Source organism: Sebastes fasciatus, chromosome 13 (assembly GCF_043250625.1).
Source record: "Sebastes fasciatus isolate fSebFas1 chromosome 13, fSebFas1.pri, whole genome shotgun sequence".
Lineage (NCBI taxonomy): Eukaryota > Metazoa > Chordata > Actinopteri > Perciformes > Sebastidae > Sebastes > Sebastes fasciatus.
In genome coordinates, this window is record NC_133807.1 from 33,803,023 (window position 1) to 33,818,078 (window position 15,056).

At 41.9% G+C, this 15,056-nt stretch overlaps 1 protein-coding gene and 1 long non-coding RNA gene across 2 annotated transcripts; both read left to right on the forward strand.

Annotated features, from left to right (window-relative positions):
* The first annotated feature begins 1 nt into the window (after nucleotide 1).
* Nucleotides 2-13,499, forward strand: jmjd6 (jumonji domain containing 6, arginine demethylase and lysine hydroxylase). Its single transcript, XM_074657070.1, has 6 exons — nucleotides 2-225; nucleotides 4,683-5,071; nucleotides 5,564-5,850; nucleotides 8,629-8,764; nucleotides 9,466-9,604; nucleotides 11,062-13,499. The coding sequence occupies exons 1-6, from the start codon at nucleotides 97-99 to the stop codon at nucleotides 11,191-11,193; spliced, it is 1,212 nt and encodes a 403-aa protein (XP_074513171.1). The 5' UTR covers nucleotides 2-96; the 3' UTR covers nucleotides 11,194-13,499.
* Nucleotides 6,068-8,604, forward strand: LOC141781365 (uncharacterized). Its single transcript, XR_012596837.1, has 3 exons — nucleotides 6,068-6,203; nucleotides 6,307-6,329; nucleotides 8,130-8,604. It is a non-coding gene; the product is annotated as an uncharacterized LOC141781365 (long non-coding RNA).
* Nucleotides 13,500-15,056: the final 1,557 nt, after the last annotated feature.

Sequence of the window (15,056 nt, forward strand, 5' to 3'; positions counted from 1 at the left end):
ACAGGGGGCGGGCTCTAGTGATGTCATCAGTTGCCTTCAGCAGTGTGTTGACTAGCAGCCGCAGCTAGCTGAGTTAGCTCCACAGCTAGCTTCAGAATGAACCATAAGAGTAAGAAGCGGATTAAAGAGGCGAAGCGGAGCGCCAGACCGGAGCTGAAGGACTCTTTGGACTGGATCAGACACGACTACCAGGACTCCTTCGACGTGTCGCATCGCAGCGTGAAGGTAAACTCTCCATGGAGCATCCAGGCTGAGCTAACAGGAGCTAACAGTAGATAGCCGCAGCCAAGGCCTATAGAAGGAGGCTGCATCACGCGTCATATTTCCGGGTGGTATTGTGCATGCGCAGTAGAATCTGGTCTGCACTCGCCGAAATTGAGCCAATCAAAACGCAGCTTGAGTTACACTGCGCATGCGCTGTACCCTATACTACAAGACCCGCGTCCCAGCCTCCTCCTATAGGCCTTGACTGCAGCAGGAGTGCAGCTGGTCACGTAGACAGCGAGCTGCTGTTACACTAAGTCACACATATATATCACTAAGTTATATATCACTAAGTTATATATCACTAAGTCACATATATATATATCACTAAGTCACACATACTGTATATATCACTAAGTTATATATCACTAAGTCACATATATATATCACTAAGTCACAAATACTGTATATATCACTAAGTTATATATCACTAAGTCACATATATATCACTAAGTCACATATATATATATATATATCACTAAGTCACATACATATATATCACTAAGTCACATACATATATATCACTAAGTCACATATATATATATCACTAAGTTATATATCACTAAGTTGTATATCACTAAGTCACATATATATCACTAAGTTATATATCACTAAGTCACATATATATCACTAAGTTATATATCACTAAGTCACATATATATCACTGTCACATATATATATCACTAAGTCACATATATATGTCACTAAGTTATATATCACTAAGTCACATATATATCACTAAGTTATATATCACTAAGTCACATATATATCACTAAGTTATATATCACTAAGTCACATATATATCACTAAGTTATATATCACTAAGTCACATATATATCACTAAGTTATATATCACTAAGTCACATATATATCACTAAGTTATATATCACTAAGTCACATATATATCACTGTCACATATATATATCACTAAGTCACATATATATCACTGTCACATATATATATATATATATCACTAAGTTGTATATCACTAAGTCACATTATTAGTTTAATTTCAGGCTCTGACATCTTTTTATTTAACTTCATCACATACTTAATGTTACTAGTAACAGCTAGAGTAGCAGTAACACTCATTTATTACTGTCTTTATTTACAAATTTTCAAAATAAAGAATGCACATAAAAATAAAAGAATAACAATAAGGCATTAAACAATAAAACACTAAACAGTAAGGCATTAAACAATAAGGTATTAAATTAAAGGGAAATCAAAAGTATTGACCGTAAAAAGTGAATCCTTGTGTGTCACTTAACAAAACGTGCTCTGATGTCCTTAGAGGACGAAAATGTCTGCATAAAATTATATATTATAAAATATATATATTATTATTTTCCACGTTTTGTAGAATTTTAACCCTTAAAATGCCAGTTGGTTTACATAATGCCACTGTTGTTTTTTCTATATACTAAATGCTAGGTTGATTTTTTTCCACAGTCTGTGATATGTCAATGATTTATTTTAATGCATTTTTTATTTTTTGTGTGCAGGAAAACAGCATGTTTAGGGCAAACATGGTGGAAATAGTAAAAAGTCCAGTGTTGAAGCAAGCGAGGGCTTTAGATTTAAGAGAATACATGATTTTATGCTGTAATGGCTGCGAGGTCAAAAAGTGTGGTTTTAATGGATTTCAATGGGGACATTTTTGTCTGAGTGTATTTTTGGCTACACAGTTTATTATAGATTCAAGTATTCAGTATTGCTGGAAATGTAAATAATTGCTGACAATGATTCTGATCTATTTGACTTCAGGACATCTCTGACTACAGACATGCTGAAAATCAAACATTTTACTGGATTCATTTAGAGGTTTTTCACAAGTTAAAGTCTCTAGAAGTATATGATTCAACTTTTTCCCTTCATGGTCTAGAGCAGGGGTCAGCAACCTGCGTCTCTTCAGCTCCGCTCCAGAGACTCTCTGTGGATTTAAAAAAAATAAATAGTGGAAATTAATAACATTTAGTTACAAATAGTTTACATTTTCATTTTTATTTCTCATTGTTGTAGGTCTATGGTACGACGGTACGACGTATACGAGTATTAGGGCCACATTGAGGGAAAAAATACATCTGAGATTTAGAGAATCAAGTCATATTTAGAGAATAAAGTCATAGGTTTACAAGAAAAAAAGTCGTAGTATTACGACAATCAAGCCGTAATATTATAAAGTAGTAATTTGTCGTGTTATTTTCTTTTTTTCTCGTAAACTTCTGACTTTTTTTCTCGTTTTCCCTCAATGTGGTCCTAATACTCCGTAGTACATTGTCTCTTTGGCCCTCACTGCATTAGACTTATATACTATATACTGAGACTATAAACTGCGTTACCTTCATCACAATGATCACATGTTTTGCAGCTCCAGACAGATTTTTATTTTTTTTGCCTAAATGGCTCTTTGATAGTAAAGGTTGTTGACCCCTGATCTAGAGTTAAAAAAGTTAACAAAAATCCCAATAAATTGAAATATTGAATCACAATACTTAAAAATCACAATACATAAGGAATGGGCACCCAGGTATGGTGATAGTATTGAATCAGGAGATAGGTGTTTCGTCCCAGTCCTAATAAAAACTAACTTTGGAAGATCTCCACTTGATTTGACTTAATGTGTATTCGGCTGAAGCTTCGTACTAACTTCAGATAAACTTTGGAATATATTTTTTGCACAAAACGTGATTTTGTCATCCCATCGCTTGCATTGAAGATGCTTGAAGAAGGGATCTTTTAATGGCCAGTATGAACCGGAGGAATGATTACAGCAAGTAAAACCTGTTTCAGTTTCAGCAGACTTAAAAGACTGTGAAGCAGCGTTGGTCTGTCAGCATGATTCCTACAGTTAGCAGGGGAGCACTGAACACTCACAAAACAACCAAACGCAGAGCTGCAGTTATTTCAGGGCTGTAACATTAGAAGAAGCTCATTCTCAGCAAAGTGAGTTAAGAAATAGCCACAGCTGATGTGGTGTTATGTTGTTGTGCCACAGTCTGGGAGGGTGTTGCCTTCAGCTAACCAAAGAGGTGTTAAAAACAAGTTTATAAAACAGCACTGACCTGCATTACTCAACACAAGAATGTGTACTTCACACACACACACAAACACACACACACACCCTTTTCTGTGTGTCCTGATATCAGCTCCAGTTTGAGCCTCTTTATATTTGATCTTTTCAGAAAGCTGAACATTTTGAAAACCCAGGTCTTTTAATGACACATACCGTACCGTACCGTACTGTACTGTAACGTACCATACAGTTTTACTGTACCGTACCGTACTGTAACGTACCATACCGTTATACTGCACCGTACTGTAACGTACCATACTGTACCGTACCGTACCGTACCGTACCGTACCGTACCGTACCGTACTGTACCGAAGCTTTGACATGTCCTCGCTCAAAGATTAGGAAATATATAATGTTGAAAATGCCTCATCGTGTAGGAGTGTAACGATACGTTTTTACAACGATATTGATGCGTATCCCTTTCCATGGTTCCGATACGATTCAAGGACGATATTTGGCTCATCTAGAGCGATAAATACGATTCAATGACTTTAAATCAATACAGTGTGACTGAAATAAATATGTGATACGGGACAGAGCAGGTCAGGATTCCTCAAAGTTTTTCTTGTAAGGGAATCAGGGATAAATTGATTATGGATATAAACAAGTAACAACGATTAATGGCAAATACACACAGCTTTTATTAGAAAATAATAAAAAGTGCAACTTCAGGACCCGCTGCTTCAGTTCTCAAGATACAAGGCAGTGTAATATTTAACAACAAATATAATAAACCAACTTCTATTCAGGTTAAATGAACTGTGGTTTAACAAGTGCACGCCGTGTTAGCAGGTGCGTGGAAAGACTGGTCAGGTTTCCGTTGTAAACGGCAAACAGCGAGTGATTTATCGAGGACGTCTCGCTTTTTACAAAAGCCAAAATGTTTCCACACGCCGGACCTCAAACACGGCTTGAATCTCTCTCTCTCTCGTCTGGCTCTTCGCCGCCATCAGCCTGCTTCGTTTTGTTGTCGTCTTTCTCAGATTGGCGCTGCTGGAGCATGTCGATGACATCATACACAGGGAGAGTGAACCGGAGTAACGTTTAACATTTCATTACTATTAAAAGTGCTAAAAAACACATCCATATAAAGTTTGTCGTGCTTAAATACAAGGTGCAAATTCTTAGTATCGATAGATTATTTACCTTGTACCATCGATATACGTCTCCCGTGAAGGACAACCTGCCGAGTACCTATCGATGTAGTTGGATCGTAGGATTATAAATCGACACATCATGTAGTAGATGAATCGTTACACCCTTATTATCGTGTAACAGAATATGTTGTTATCCAGATGGAAATGCCTTCACAACACTGACCTGATATCTGCCTGTGTTACAGGACAACGTTGAGCGCGTGGACACCCTCCATCTCAGCCCCGAGGAGTTCATCCAGCGCTTCGAGCGGCCCTACAAGCCCGTTGTCCTGCAGAACAGCCAGGAGAGCTGGCCCGCCCGGGAAAAATGGACTCTGGAGCGCCTCAAACGCAAATACCGCAACCAGAAATTCAAGTGCGGGGAGGACAACGACGGGTACTCCGTGAAGATGAAGATGAAGTACTACATGGAGTACCTGGAGACCACCAGGGACGACAGCCCGCTCTACATCTTCGACAGCAGCTACGGTGAACACGCCAAACGCCGGAAGCTGCTGGAGGACTACCAGGTGCCCGTCTTCTTCAGGGACGACCTGTTCCAGTTTGCAGGAGAGAAGCGCAGACCGCCGTACAGGTTGGATCTTTGTTTATTACACTTTACAGCTAATTAAAGGTTCCCTGTGGAGTTATAGATGCTACGGATAAAATACTTCGACTTCGGATTTGAAAAAAATCTGCTTTGTAAATGTTTAAGAGGAAGGAAATGCAATTTTATTAGTTTACAAGAAAACTCCACAGTACACCTTTTAACAACAAACTTCATCATAATAAATCTGCTAATTACTTTCTCAATTAATCGATTCATCTTTTAGAGTATAAAATGTCAAAAACGCGACGTCTTGTGTCTCGTTTTGTCCGACCAACAGTCGAAATATGAAAACATTTAGTGTATAGTGAGTCATTACATTAGAGATGATTTATTGGAAGATGTGGATGTGATTGATCACCCTGAGGGACAAAGTAAAGACTTGTCAACGAGTCTGAGTGCTTGTTGAGCAGAAGAAGAGGACGTTTCAGAGACAGATGACGGTACAGCTCACTGGTTTGTCCTCTGGTCTCCTCACAGGTGGTTCGTAATGGGCCCGGCTCGCTCCGGCACCGGCATCCACATCGACCCGCTGGGCACCAGCGCCTGGAACGCCCTGGTTCAAGGACACAAGAGGTGGTGTCTGTTCCCCACCAACACACCCCGAGAGCTCATCAAGGTGACCAGAGAGGACGGGGGCAACCAGCAGGACGAGGCTATCACCTGGTTCAACGTGGTTTACCCCAGAACGCAGCAGCCAAACTGGCCTCCAGAGTTCACACCGCTGGAGATCCTCCAAAGACCCGGGGAGACCGTTTTTGTGCCTGGTCAGTGAAGAAACTTCATTTTCTAAATCTTATTAAGCCTCCATCTGATTTACAACGTCAAAGGACGGTTAAAGAAAGGAGGTAGAGGACGGTTAAAGAAAGGCGGTAGAGGACGGTAAAGAAAGCCGGTAGAGGACGGTGAAGAAAGGCGGTAGAGGACGGTGAAGAAAGGCGGTAGAGGACGGGTAAAGAAAGCCGGTAGAGGACGGGTAAAGAAAGGCGGTAGAGGACGGGTAAAGAAAGCCGGTAGAGGACAGACGGTAAAGAAAGCCGGTAGAGGACGGTAAAGAAAGGCGGTAGAGGACGGGTAAAGAAAGCCGGTAGAGGACAGACGGTAAAGAAAGGCGGTAGAGGTCAGACGGTAAAGAAAGCCGGTAGAGGTCAGACGGTAAAGAAAGCCGGTAGAGGACGGTAAAGAAAGCCGGTAGAGGACAGACGTAAAGAAAGGCGGTAGAGGACGGTGAAGAAAGGCGGTAGAGGTCAGACGGTAAAGAAAGCCGGTAGAGGACGGTAAAGAAAGGCGGTAGAGGACGGGTAAAGAAAGCCGGTAGAGGACAGACGGTAAAGAAAGGCGGTAGAGGATGGTAAAGAAAGGCGGTAGAGGACGGTGAAGAAAGGCGGTAGAGGACAGATGGTAAAGAAAGGCGGTAGAGGATGGTAAAGAAAGCCGGTAGAGGACGGGTAAAGAAAGGCGGTAGAGGACGGGTAAAGAAAGCCGGTAGAGGACAGTAAAGAAAGGCGGTAGAGGACGGTAAAGAAAGGCGGTAGAGGACGGTAAAGAAAGGCAGTAGAGGACGGTAAAGAAAGCCGGTAGAGGACGGTAAAGAAAGCCGGTAGAGGACGGTAAAGAAAGCCGGTAGAGGACGGTAAAGAAAGGCGGTAGAGGACGGGTAAAGAAAGCCGGTAGAGGACAGACGGTAAAGAAAGGCGGTAGAGGATGGTAAAGAAAGCCGGTAGAGGACGGTGAAGAAAGCCGGTAGAGGACAGACGGTAAAGAAAGGCGGTAGAGGACGGTAAAGAAAGCTGGTAGAGGACGGTAAAGAAAGGCGGTAGAGGACAGACGGTAAAGAAAGGCGGTAGAGGATGGTAAAGAAAGCCGGTAGAGGACGGTGAAGAAAGCCGGTAGAGGACGGTAAAGAAAGGCGGTAGAGGACGGTAAAGAAAGGCGGTAGAGGACGGTAAAGAAAGGCGGTAGAGGACGGTAAAGAAAGCCGGTAGAGGACGGTAAAGAAAGGCGGTAGAGGACGGGTAAAGAAAACCGGTAGAGGACAGACGGTAAAGAAAGGCGGTAGAGGTCAGACGGTAAAGAAAGCCGGTAGAGGACGGTAAAGAAAGGCGGTAGAGGACGGGTAAAGAAAGCCGGTAGAGGACAGACGGTAAAGAAAGGCGGTAGAGGACGGTGAAGAAAGGCGGTAGAGGACGGGTAAAGAAAGCCGGTAGAGGACAGACGGTAAAGAAAGGCGGTAGAGGATGGTAAAGAAAGCCGGTAGAGGACGGTGAAGAAAGCCGGTAGAGGACGGTAAAGAAAGGCGGTAGAGGACGGTAAAGAAAGGCGGTAGAGGACAGACGGTAAAGAAAGGCGGTAGAGGATGGTAAAGAAAGCCGGTAGAGGACGGTAAAGAAAGCCGGTAGAGGACGGTAAAGAAAGGCGGTAGAGGATGGTAAAGAAAGCCGGTAGAGGACGGTAAAGAAAGGCGGTAGAGGACAGACGGTAAAGAAAGGCGGTAGAGGATGGTAAAGAAAGCCGGTAGAGGACGGTAAAGAAAGGCGGTAGAGGACAGACGGTAAAGAAAGGCGGTAGAGGATGGTAAAGAAAGCCGGTAGAGGATGGTAAAGAAAGCCGGTAGAGGACGGTAAAGAAAGGCGGTAGAGGACAGACGGTAAAGAAAGCCGGTAGAGGACGGTAAAGAAAGCCGGTAGAGGACGGTAAAGAAAGGCGGTAGAGGATGGTAAAGAAAGCCGGTAGAGGACGGTAAAGAAAGGCGGTAGAGGACAGACGGTAAAGAAAGGCGGTAGAGGATGGTAAAGAAAGCCGGTAGAGGACGGTAAAGAAAGGCGGTAGAGGACAGACGGTAAAGAAAGGCGGTAGAGGATGGTAAAGAAAGCCGGTAGAGGATGGTAAAGAAAGCCGGTAGAGGACGGTAAAGAAAGGCGGTAGAGGACAGACGGTAAAGAAAGGCGGTAGAGGATGGTAAAGAAAGCCGGTAGAGGACGGTAAAGGAAGCCGGTAGAGGACGGTAAAGAAAGCCGGTAGAAGACGGTAAAGAAAGCCAGTAGAGGACGGGTAAAGAAACACGTGGGATTTGTTGACAACCAGATTGTGAAGACGTTGGATTCACCTCCCGGTCATGCTGGTTGTTGTTTGTGTTGTTTTTACTGGTTTACAAGCCAGTCCAGCAGAAACCAGACTGGTTCTGGTCCACATCAGCTCAGCAGAGACCCGCCGGTGTGTTGACAGTTTAGACGTCTCCGTGACCCAGATTCACCTAATGCTACCAGAGCTGGATTACATCCAGGATTTAGACCGCACCCGTCTGACTGTAGATTAAACCACAGACACAACAACCACCTGTGAGACGTCTGTTCAGGCTCATCATGACACGCTGCTGCTTTTACTATATCATCTGACCAACTCACTTTCAGACCGCTTCAAACTGACAAAGTCACATATATGTTGTGTTTTATAAGTATATTAACGTATTGTTAATAAACTCAAACACAGTGTGAGGACGGAGTTTGTGTTTCTGATGTTAATGGTAACTAGCTGTGTGTCCGCAGGCGGGTGGTGGCACGTGGTCCTCAACATGGACACGACCATCGCTGTCACTCAGAACTTCGCCAGCACGACCAACTTCCCCATCGTGTGGCACAAAACTGTCCGAGGGCGACCCAAACTCTCCAGGAAGTGGTACCGGTAAGGATTCAACGCCGCCGCCACGTCAGAAACACACCTTTAGCTGTACACACCAGAGATTAGACTCATCCCAGGACGTCAGGATGTTTATTACTCTTTAACTTTAAACCTCTAAAACTCCAACGACCCACCGGCAGACCCACCGGCAGACCCACCGGCAGACCCACCGGCAGACCCACCGGCGGACCCGGCCGCTCATCTGGCTGTCAGAGGTTGTGCTGGGCTCTCGGGCTCCAGAATCTGGTGATACCATACGTATCACGGTACAGCCGTAACGATTAGATATGACGAACACTTCCGTTGGGTAAACGTCTCAGAAACCCTCTTATTGTCAATGTTTTCAATGTTTTTCAGACTTTTTTTTTGGAGCTGGAGGTATGATATAAGTTTATACACTATAGGTCAGATATATACAGTACCATAAATATGTATATGTATGGGTATTGTGGTACGGTGACACTCATTGGTTAAAGTTCTACTTATTCCTACTAATCTTTGTGAATGTTTGAAGTACGTTTTTTATTTAGAACGGTCCCTCTTGTGACATGAAGTATTTAGTTGGACGTCGTCTCCTCCTGTTATTACAGTGTGATCTCTGGTCTCTTTCTGAGGTAGAACGTGTACAGGCGTCCGTGCACTTAGTAATCATAAAGACGTGATTCAGTTGTGTAAAGTGTGTGTTTGTTGCCGGTTGTTTTCAGGATCTTGAAGCAGGAGCGGCCCGACCTGGCAGCGCTGGCAGACAAAGTGGACCTTCAGGAGTCGACGGGCATCGCCTCAGACAGCTCCAGTGATTCTTCATCATCATCATCCTCCAGCTCGTCCGACTCCGACTCTGATGTATGTGCTGAAACACACACACACACACACACACACACACACACACACACACACATAAACACTCTCTAGGTATCATTTATATATCAAGTTTAGGACCATTCTTAAGACCATTTCCACTTCTTTTATACATAACGAACAATATTATAAAAGTAAACAAAATGTATGTCTTTGAATTATGTAAAGCAGCACATATCCTTATATTATATTTATTCAGAGAAAGACTTTAAATGGGGGGGGGTGGTATGTGAGCCATGCTAACTTTAGCCTAGTTTATCTTTGTAGTAATTCCCTTATTTATTTACTCTATTCTTTTAATTTTCCCTTTTAATTATTTACTCTTATTTATTTATGCATGATTGATTTTCTCTTTGCATTTCACCCCTTATTTATTTCTGTATATACAAAATAAATACAAAATAAATGCAAAAATAAATAAATAAAGCTCAAAATTAATAAAATTTAAAAAATACTCAGAAATTAATAAAAATAAATACATACATTTTAAATATATATATATATGTACATAAAATAATTGAAAAATAAATGCAAAAATAAATATATACATTTTAAAATTAATTTAAATAAATAAATACATACATTTTAAATATATATATATATATAATTGAAAAATAAATGCAATAATGAATAAATATAAACAAAATAAATGCAAAAATAAATAAATACATTTTAAATTAATTAAAATAAATACATAAACAAATAAAAGGGAAAATTAAACAGAAGAGTAAATAAATAAGGGAATTAATACAAAGATGGATAAATAAATTAAGATGCAAATTAAAACAGAAACATTGATTTATGTCACATTTTTTCAATTCATTAATGACTACATTTATTTTTTAAATATTATTTTTGATTCATTTAATGATATATTTATTTATTAATCAGGTCATTTATTTTTGATTTTGGCTGTTAATTCTATTAATTTAGAGATTTTAATAAAAGTCTCTAGAAGTGTATGATTCAACTTGTTCCCTTCACGGTCTAGTGCTGAAAAAAGTAAACAATAAATCGTAATATTGATTTGCAATACTTAAAAATCACCATACATATTGAATCAGCAGCCAGGTACGGTGATAGTATAGAATCAGGAGATACAGGAGGTGTGTCGTCTCAGCCCTAATAGACAATCAGAAGACTAAAGTACAGTTAGATCATAAACATTAATTAGAAAATGGATCCAGGAGGATGTGGAGAAACTTCCAAATGTCACCACGTGACCTCGTGTCCAGCGCGGAAACCTGGAAGAAGCAACGTGCGCTTTAATGGTAACTGAGAAGCAGTTGTGAGATCTGGAGTCGTGCTGAACTCACAGTGACAATCCTGCTTCTGTAAATCCTGCCTGTCAGGATCACATGTGTCACATGCTGCCAACAGGTGCCAACATGTGACACATGTCCGTAACATGACACACGTCTGAACACTTTGTCCTCCCGCAGGCGGCGTCGGGCTCCGAGGGGGACGCCATGTCCCACCGCAGGAAGAAGAGACGGACCTGCGGGACGACGGCCAACGGAGACACCAGCAGCCAGGACGACTGCGTCAGCAAGGAGAGGAGCTCGTCACGGTGACCTCCGTCCGTCCGGCCGCCTCCAACCCGGTGACTCCACCGCTCGGCATTCACAAACAGCTGCTTCCTGTCTAGTTTAGCCACATGTCTGAATGCAGCTGGAGATCCACTGGAGACCGTCACCACTGTGCTTTTAAATCAATGTCTGTGTGTGTCTGTGGTGGGAAACATGAAGAGAGATTAGAACCAGTAACCAGACTGGTGAGGGAACTGGGCGAGCGTTAGGAGGGCGATGTTGGGAACTCGTCATGGGCTTTAGAAGTCTCTGAGCTGCTGGGATGGGACAGATGAAGGGATGGGATTATTACTGAGGATCGTCTTTAGACCTTCAGCCACCAGAGGAGGTGAAGACAGATGTTGTCTGGTCGCTTCTGGATCAGCAGCACCAACACACACATCTCTTTACACTTCAGTTTGAACTGATGAAAAGACCAGGAGTCGCTGATAAAACACATCAGGACAGATCACGTGTCTGGAACAGCTAAGTTAACTAGCTAACTCAGCTGTGTTCCAGTCCCAGATCTAATGTGATCTACTGTTGTATCAGTGACTCCTGGTCTTTTCATCAGTCAGGACTTGATAAATTATCTTTTACAAACCTCATCTGTGTGATTCAAACGAGATCATAAAATTATTTTTCTCTCTCCGTTGATCATATTTTTTCTGTAATAAGTTCCGCTGGTGGTCGACAGGAAGAGGCGGGACTTAGACTCTCTATTTTACTTTCCTCTGGTGGTTTGGTTGAAAGTGGGTGGAGGTCGTGTCGTCTCTTCCAGCTGCTGCGTCGCTGATTTAAGGTCATTTAAAGTGTCCCTTTAGTGAGCCAGCAGCCTTAAAGGAAGGAAACACGTTAAATCACAGCTTCAGTGTTTATTCTAGTTTCTGCCGGCTTTGTGCCAAAATGCTGCCGACGTGTTGGGAGGAGCAGCAGGCTCGCTGCATGTTGAGTCCTATTAATGTCTGTACAGTAGAGGGCACTACATTCCCCAGAATGCACTGCTTCTGTAGCTCCGGTGGATGGAGGAGCTGATGACGAGCTGATTAGCATTTATTAATCAGGTTGTTGAAGAACAGCTGAGCTCTCAGTCGGTGTCAGAGTAGAAGAAGACTTCTCTCATGCTGCTGAGGACGAGTAACTGATCACTGATTTACTGTAGACGACGAGGCAGATCCTGCTCGTTCAACACAATATCACCTAATGAATATGTGTATCTCTGATTCATCTGCTGATCGGAGCTGAAACGTTAATCCACAGACGGAAAATGAATCGGCAGCGGTCGAATTTAAATCAAATCTGACAAAAGAAATCTCTGTGTGTCTTAATGTGACTATTTCTTCCTCTAATATGACAGTAAACTGAATCTCTTTGGGTTTTGGACTGTCGGTCGAACAAGACGAGACATTTGAAGACGTCGTCTTGACCTCTGGGAACTTTATTTTTACTCCTGCTGACATTTTAAAGAGCAGAGGTTTCCAACTAAACTACCAGAAGTTGCTTCACTTGTTTGTGTTTAGGAGGAAAATAAAGAGACAATAATTAACTAATGAATAAAGAAGCTAGCAGAGAAGGTTACTGGTTCCTAAAACTGGTTGAAACGTGCTTCTTTTGTTTTGTCACTCCGAGTGTTGTTTTTACAAAAGAAACTGAATGAAAAGAGACTAAAAACTCTAAACCTGGAGAATTCCTTTACTTTGTTTGGAAATATATATATATATAAAGAAATGTTGCAGCAATATCCACCTTTACATAATTAATAGTGTTAAAATCAGTTAAATTAAACTCAATACAACGGAAAATATCTTTTATATAATGTCAGAAAACAGGTGACGTCTTCAAATGTGCAGATCCGACAGATTCTGACCGATTAAACAGAGAAACTGTGAGAAGTTTATTTAAATAATGACGAGTTATCGGAACAGCTGCTGGTTGATCTTCTGTCGAGTCAAATCTTTGTTCTAAAAACGTGAATTCTTTAAAAGGAGTTCTCCAGACGCCGTAAGTCGCCGTCCGCGTGCAGTCGATGTGAATCTGTGGCTTTAGACTTAAAGTGCCTATAAAGACGTCTGTTAGTGTGACGGAGCGTCGGGGAGGTTTCTGTGTTTTTATCTGCTCTTAAACTGACGTGAAGGCGCCGTGTTGGTCTCTGAGGTCGGTCACATGGCGCCTTCAGGGCGTCACAACTGATCTGGGATCAGCTTTACGTCTTGATGCTGGATCTTGAATCCTGAGGAGCTCAGACAGACCCCCCCCCCCCCCCCCCCATGTGATAAATTTTGTTGGTCAATAAAATCTTTTCTATGACTCGAGTCATGTTTGTCTGATCATTCTTTATTTATTCAAACCGGTGAAATGTATTTATTGAAATGATCTGACGATGTCAAAACTGAAGGAATCCATCGGTACCAACCGTCACATGCAGCATTTAGTGAGGAAAAACTGTTCATGTCCATTTTCAAAGGGGTCCCTTGACCTCTGACCTCCAGATATGTGAATGAGTATGGGTTCTATGGGTTCTATGGGTACCCATGAGTCTCCCCTTTACAGACATAACACCATATTACATAAACTAGGTCTCACTGTAAAGCTGAGACTCTGGTGGATCCAATGAGCCCAACTGGATTCATGTGTGATGATGTTAGTCCCCATAGGAGACATTTCATTGACCTCACTGTATAAAATGACCTAGACCTAGAGCATTCAGAGGATGGATGGATCAAACTAGAGACCTAGAGCATTCAGAGGATGGATGGATCAGACTAGAGACCTAGAGCATTCAGAGGATGGATGGATCAAACTAGAGACCTAGAGCATTCAGAGGATGGATGGATCAGACTAGAGACCTAGAGCATTCAGAGGATGGATGGATCAAACTAGAGACCTAGAGCATTCAGAGGATGGATGGATCAGACTAGAGACCTAGAGCATTCAGAGGATGGATGGATCAGACTAGAGACCTAGAGCATTCAGAGGATGGATGGATCAAACTAGAGACCTAGAGCATTCAGAGGATGGATGGATCAAACTAGAGACCTAGAGCATTCAGAGGACGGATGGATCAGACTAGAGACCTAGAGCATTCAGAGGATGGATGGATCAAACTAGAGACCTAGAGCATTCAGAGGATGGATGGATCAAACTAGAGACCTAGAGCATTCAGAGGACGGATGGATCAGACTAGAGACCTAGAGCATTCAGAGGATGGATGGATCAAACTAGAGACCTAGAGCATTCAGAGGACGGATGGATCAGACTAGAGACCTAGAGCATTCAGAGGACGGATGGATCAGACTAGAGACCTAGAGCATTCAGAGGATGGATGGATCAAACTAGAGACCTAGAGCATTCAGAGGATGGATGGATCAAACTAGAGACCTAGAGCATTCAGAGGATGGATGGATCAAACTAGAGACCTAGAGCATTCAGAGGATGGATGGATCAAACTAGAGACCTAGAGCATTCAGAGGATGGATGGATCAGACTAGAGACCTAGAGCATTCAGAGGATGATGTACGTCCAAATAATATCAGCAAAAAGTGTAAAAAATGACTGAAAAAAAGGCTGAAAACTAAATAAAAAAAATTAAAAATTAAAAAAGGCAGAATAGTCAGGCTGAAAAATTACCGACATTTTTTTAAAAGAAATTTTTTCAGAAGAAAAGTCCAAAAAATTTCCAAAAAAAGGCTGAAGAACAGTCCATAAAATGTCCACAAAACTGAAAGTATTGACAATAATGTCTGACAAAGTCATAAAAATGCCCCAAAAAGGCTTGAAAATGTCTGAAAAAAGGCTGAAAAATTTCCAAAAATGACCAAAAAATGTCCGAAACAATGTCTAAAAAAGGCGGAAGTAAAGTCCAGAAAATG